The sequence below is a fragment of the Bison bison genome, unplaced genomic scaffold (genome assembly GCF_000754665.1).
Source record: "Bison bison bison isolate TAMUID 2011002044 unplaced genomic scaffold, Bison_UMD1.0 scf7180017854289, whole genome shotgun sequence".
Taxonomy (NCBI): Eukaryota; Metazoa; Chordata; class Mammalia; order Artiodactyla; family Bovidae; genus Bison; species Bison bison.
This window is the reverse complement of record NW_011484862.1, coordinates 54,665-60,823: the sequence shown is the minus strand read 5'-3', so window position 1 is coordinate 60,823 and position 6,159 is coordinate 54,665. Positions and strand designations below refer to the sequence as shown.

Genomic DNA, 6,159 nt, shown 5'->3' with positions numbered 1-6,159 from the left:
ATTTTATTCTTTTCGTTGCAATGGTGAATGGAATTGTTTCCTTAATTTCTCTTTCTATTTTCTCATTATTAAACTTTTAACTACAAAACCTCCCAGGTGAGTACATGCTTATGCCATATCTCTTAAAAGTTCATGACCTGAAACACTTTTAAAATGCATGGAATTCCCCCCAGACCTGGTCCTCTTTCAAATTATCCCCACTTCTGTGAAAGATAACTCTGTTCATTCAGATACGCAAAGCAAAAAATCCAAGAGTCTTCCCTGACGTTTCTCTCCCTTGCTCTCCATAGCCAGTTAATCATTAAGTCCTGTTGCTTTTATTTTTTCTAAATATTTCTCAAATCTTTTTTTCTATCTTTACTGCTACTATCATAGTTATATCTACCATCATTTCAATTACTGCAATGCCACTACTCCACTCCACTTCTAATAACATTTCCACTCCAATTTTGTGCCATTACGATCTATTTTACACAGTGAGATCAGAATTGTCTTTTTTTTTTTTTTTTTAAGATAGCTTTGATCATCTCATGCCTCTGTAGAGAGACACTTACAGATTTCCCATTGCTCTGTGAAGAAGGATCAAAATCCATACCATGGCTTGTGAAGCTCTGCCTAGCTCTTCAGCCTCCTATTTCTTGGCATTCTTCAAATGCTTCCCATAGCGCTGCTGTTACCTTGTTTCAATAACACAAAAGCTCCAACTTTCCTACCATCTCAGGGCCTTTGCACATACAGTTTACCCACCTGTGCAGTCTTCATTCCCTTCTTCACCTGATTAATCCAAATGTCACTTTGTGAGGAAGCATTCCTTGACTAATCCATACTAGATCAAGCCCCAGTACTATACATTTCATAGCATCCTATTCTTTATATCAATAAAATAAAAATACTTGTATTTTTATTTAACTGCTCCTTAACATCTCATCTAGATTGTAGTCTTCATGAGAGGAGAGCCTGTGTCTTTCTTACTATTGAATCCCCAGTATACCATCCTGTTCCTAAGGCTTATTAATTGCTAAATTAATTTCTGATAGATGAATAAATATAAAAGTGAGCCAATAATTTGATCAATATCTATTCTCTTTTGGGTCTTATTTTTGATGTAGCCAAGGCTCAATTACATCCCTGGCTATATAAACAACAGTCTTCCTTGTTTCTCATTTTCTATTGAACTGATTACTTCTTTTGACTACTCTGATACTTCAGTTTCAATTTAATCTTTATTTTCAGATTCCTCAAACATTTTTGAGATTGTGTATTAAGTACTCCCTGCTATTCTTTGGAAGTCTGCATTCAGCTGGATATATCTTTTTTTTTCTCCTTTGTCTTTCACTTCTCTTCTTTTCTCAGCTATTTGTAAGGCCTGCTCAGACAATCATTTTGCCTTTTTCATTTCTTTTTCTTGGGGATGATTTTGATCACTGCCTCCTGTACAATGTTATGAACCTTCATCCATAGTTCTTCAGGCACTCTGTCTAAGATCTAATCCCTTGAATCTATTTGTCACTTCTGCTGTGTAATTGTAAGGGATTTGATTTAGGTCATACATGAATGGTCTAGTGGTTTTCTTTTACTTTCTTCAATTTAAATTTGAATTTTGCAATAAGGAGTTCATGATCTGAGGCACAGTCCACTCCTGGTCTTGTTTCTGCTGACTGCATAGAGCTGCTTCATCTTCGGTTGCAAAGAATATAATCAAACTGATTTCAGTATTGAACATCTGGTGATGTCTATGTATAGAGTTGTCTCTTGTATTGTTGGAAGAGGGTGTTTGCTATGATAGTGTGAAATATCAGTAACCTTAGATATGCAGATGACCCCACCCTTATGGCAGAAAGTGAAGAGGAACTAAAGAGCCTCTTGATGAAAGTGAAAGAGGAGAGTGAAAAAGCTGGCTTAAAACTCAACATTCAAAAAACTAAGATTATGGCATCTGGTCTCATGGCAAATAGATGCAGAAACAATGGAAACCGTGAGAGACTTTATTTTTTCAGGCTCCAAGATCACTGCAGATGGTGACTGCAGCCATGAAATTAAAAGACACTTGCTCCTTGGAAGAAAAACTATGGCAAACATAGACAGCATATTAAAAAGCAGAGACATTACTTTGCCAACAAAGGTCTGTCTAGTCAAAGTTATAGTGTTTCCAGTACTCATGTATGGATGTGAGAGTTGAACTATAAAGAAAGCTGAGCACTGAAAAATTGATGCTGTTGAACTATGGAGTTGGAGAAGATTCTTGAGAATCCCTTGGACTTCAAGGAGAGCCAACCAGTCCAAAAGGAAATCAGTTCTAAATACTCATTGGAAGGACTGATGCTGAGGCTGAAACTCCAATACTTTGGCCACCTGATATGAATAACTGACTCATTGGAAAAGACCCTGATACTGGGCAAGATTGAAGGCCGGAGGAGAAGGGGATGACAGGATGAGATGGTTGGATGGCCTCACTGACTCAATGGACATGAGTTTGAGTAAGCTCCAGGAGTTGGTGACAGACAGGGAAGCTTGATGTGCCACAGTCCACGGGTCGCAAAGGGTTGGACACAACTGAGAGACTGAACTGAACTTATTAAGTACTCCAAACTATATAACACTATATATATATATGTATATATAACACTACACAAATGATACTCTTTCTTCAGATTTGAAGAAATTATAGCTCAGTTCTTAGTGATATCACAAGGTCATTAAAAACTGAGAAAGATATTTTTCTGTTTGAAATGTCTTTTCTATGGTGGAACACATTTATACAATAGAAAATGATGGTTAACCCTTTTTCTTCCCTCAGTTCCAGTGTCTCATCCTGTTCTCACCCTCAGGACTCCCAGGGTCCAGGCTGTGGTGGGGGACATACTGGAAATTCACTGTGAGACCCAGAGAGGCTCTCCCCCCATCAGGTACCAGTTTTACTATGAGGATGTCGCCCTGGGGAGCTTCTCAAGCCTCTCTGGAGGAGGAACATCCTTCAACCTCTCCCTGACCACAGAACATTCTGGAAACTACTCCTGTGAGGCTGACAATGGCTTGTGGGTCCAGCGTAGTGAGTCAGTGTCACTCAATGTCAGAAGTGAGTTGGTCCTGCCCACAGCATCACAACCAAGGACTGACTATCTTCTCTCCCTGGCCTCCAGAACGGAGCTCCAGGACTACTCTTTGCTGGGTAACAGCCCAGCGTACTTCCTGCCCACAGAACCTCTAACTGAAGTCTGGGGTCCTTACTGTGGTTACTGTTTAGGAGCCTTGACTTTCCCAACAGCACAGTTAAAGAAGTCTTCTTGAGTGTGATTAAAAAAAGAACTCTCAGTAAAAATGCAAAGAAGGTTTTTAAGAACATAGACTGCATTTTGATCTATGACTATGATACAAAAGGGAAACTAAAGAATTCTAAGTATAGGTTTTTCTGCTCCAAAAATGTTGGGCCAGGTTTTTCTTTCACTGACTCCCAACTAACCTCTACACTTGAGCCTTTTTCACTACCAGGGATAAATATGCCTCACACATCTCCTTTAATCTTTAAGATGAAGAACTGAGTTATAAATGAGATCATTTTTTATCTTCAGTTTGCAGGAGAGGAAACTGAAGTTTAGAGAGGGGAAGTAATGAGCTTACAGACACAGTTAACAATGGTAAAGCCACATTGAAAAACAAGCCTATCCAACTCTTAATGTAAATCTACATTATGACACCTCTCATCCCTTTGATGTGATCTCATGCTTTAACACGACTTTTTAATAATTTATTATTTGAAGGAATACATGAACCTTCATGACAAAAAGAAATCAAATTGTACGAAAGGGACAATATGAAAAGTAAAGTTCTCTTTCTACCTGCGTGGACACACTTTCATACCTACATGCTTCCAAGACATAACCACTGTCAATGTTTGCAGGTGTATTTTTCTAGAAATATTAAAATATATTATAAAGGCATAGAAATTTTACAAGTAGAATCATACTACATGTATAGTTACGCAGCTTGCATTTTTTACTTAAAATTTTATTTTGGGCGTCTTTCAAGTTTTATAAGTAAGTTGATTAGATTGTCTCTAGTTTTTAGCAATTGCAAAAAACCTACAACAGAAATATTTGTGCAGATATATTTGCAAATCCTTTTGTAAAGTTACATGTTTATTTATGTATATCTGGCTGTGCTGAGTCTTTGTTGCTGTGCATGGGCTCCAGTTGCAGCAAGCAGGGGATACTCTCTAGTTGCGGTGTGGGGGCTCTCATTGTGGTGACCTGTCCTTTTGCAGAGCACAGGCTCTAGAGCACGCAGGCTTCAGGAGTTGTGGTGCACGGGCTCACTCACCCCATGGCATGTGGAACCTTTCCCAACCAGGGATCAAACCCACATCCTCAGTGTTAGCAGACATATTCTCAACCACTGTCATCACCAGGGAATCTCTCCTTCTCTAAATTGAAGTATAGTTATTTTACAATGATGTGTTAGTCATGCTTTTTTTTTAAATTTATTTATCGATTGATTGAAGGATAATTGCTTTACAGAATTTTGTTGTTTTTTGTCAAACCACAACATGAATCAGCCATAGGTATACATATATCCCCTCCCTGTTGAATCTCCCTCCCATCTCCCTCCCCACCCCACCCCTCTAGGTTGATGCAAAGCCCCTGTTTGAGTTTCCTGAGCCATACATCAAATTCCTGTTAGCTATCTATTTTACATATGGTAATATAAGTTTCCATGTTATTCTTTCCATTCATCTCACCCTCTCCTCCCCTCTCCCTATGTCCATAAGTCTATTCTCTATGTCTGTTTCTCCATTGCTGCCCTGTAAATAAATTCCTCAGTAACATTTTTCTAGATTATGTATATAGGCATTAGAATACGGTATTTATCTTTCTCTGACTTACTTCACTCTGTATAATAGGTTCTAGGTTCATCCACCTCATTAGAAATGACTCAAATGCATTCTTTTTTATGACTAATATTCCATTGTGTATATGTACCACAACTTCTTTATCCATTCATCTGTTCATGGACATCTAGGTTGCTTCCATGTTCTAGCTATTGTAAATAGTGCTTCAATGAACAATGGGATACATGTGTCTTTTTCAATTTTGATTTCCTCAGAGTATATGCCTAGGAGTGGGATTGTTAGGTCATATGATGGTTTTACTTGGGTTTCTCTTACCTTGGATGTGGGGTATCTCTTCATGGCTGCTCCAGCAAAGCGCAGCCACTGCTCCTTATGTTGGAAGAGGGGTATCTCCTCACTGCTGCCCCTTCTGATCTTGAAAGTGGAATAGCTCCTCTAGGCCCTCCTGCGCCCGCGCATGGAAAAGAAATGCAAAAAAGCAAAATGGCTGTCTGGGGAGGCCTTACAAATAGCTGTGAAAAGAAAAGAAACCAAAAGCAAAGGAGAAAAGGAAAGATATAAACATCTGAATGCAGAGTTCTAAAGAATAGCAAGAAGAGATCAGAAAGCCTTCCTCAGCAATCAATGCAAAGAAATAGAGGAAAACAACAGAATGGGAAAGACTAGAGATCTCTTCAAGAAAATTAGAGATACCAAGGGAACATTTCATGCAAAGATGAGCTCAATAAAGGACAGAAATGGTATGGACCAAACAGAAGCAGAAGATATTAAGAAGACGTGGCAAGAATACACAAAAGAACTGTACAAAAAAGATCATCATGACCCAGATAATCACAATGGTGTGATCACTGACCTAGAGCCAGATATCCTGGAATGTGAAGTCAAGTGGGCCTTAGAAAGCATCACTAGGAACAAAGATAGTAGAGGTGCTGGAATTCCAGTTGAGCTCTTTCAAATCCTGAAAGATGATGCTGTGAAAGTGCTGCACTCAATATGCCAGCAAATTTGGAAAACTCAGCAGTGGCCACAGGACTGGAAAAGGTCAGTTTTCATTCCAATCCCAAAGAAAGGCAATGCCAAAGAATGCTCAAATTACCGCACAATTGCACTCATCTTACATGCTAGTAAAGGAATGCTCAAAATTCTCCAAGCCAGGCTTCAGCAATACGTGAACTGCGAACTTCCTGATGTTCAAGCTGGTTTTAGAAAAGGCAGAGGAATTAGAGATCAAATTGCCAACATCCTCTGGATCATAGAAAAAGCAAGAGAGTTCCAGAAAAACATCTATTTCTGCTTTATTGACTATGCCAAAG

General features: G+C 38.9%; 1 protein-coding gene across 4 annotated transcripts in view; it reads left to right on the top strand.

Annotated features, from left to right (window-relative positions):
* Positions 1-6,159, top strand: part of FCRL5 (Fc receptor-like 5) — a 49,568-nt gene that overhangs the window by 30,281 nt on the left and 13,128 nt on the right. Inside the window, exon 10 of one of the 4 annotated variants that reach the window (XM_010856498.1) lies at positions 2,798-3,076. The exons of the other annotated variants lie outside the window; for them this stretch is intronic. Coding sequence (XP_010854800.1) covers positions 2,798-3,076 — 279 coding nt within the window. The remainder of the gene's footprint in view (positions 1-2,797; positions 3,077-6,159) is intronic. 4 annotated transcript variants of the gene reach the window in all.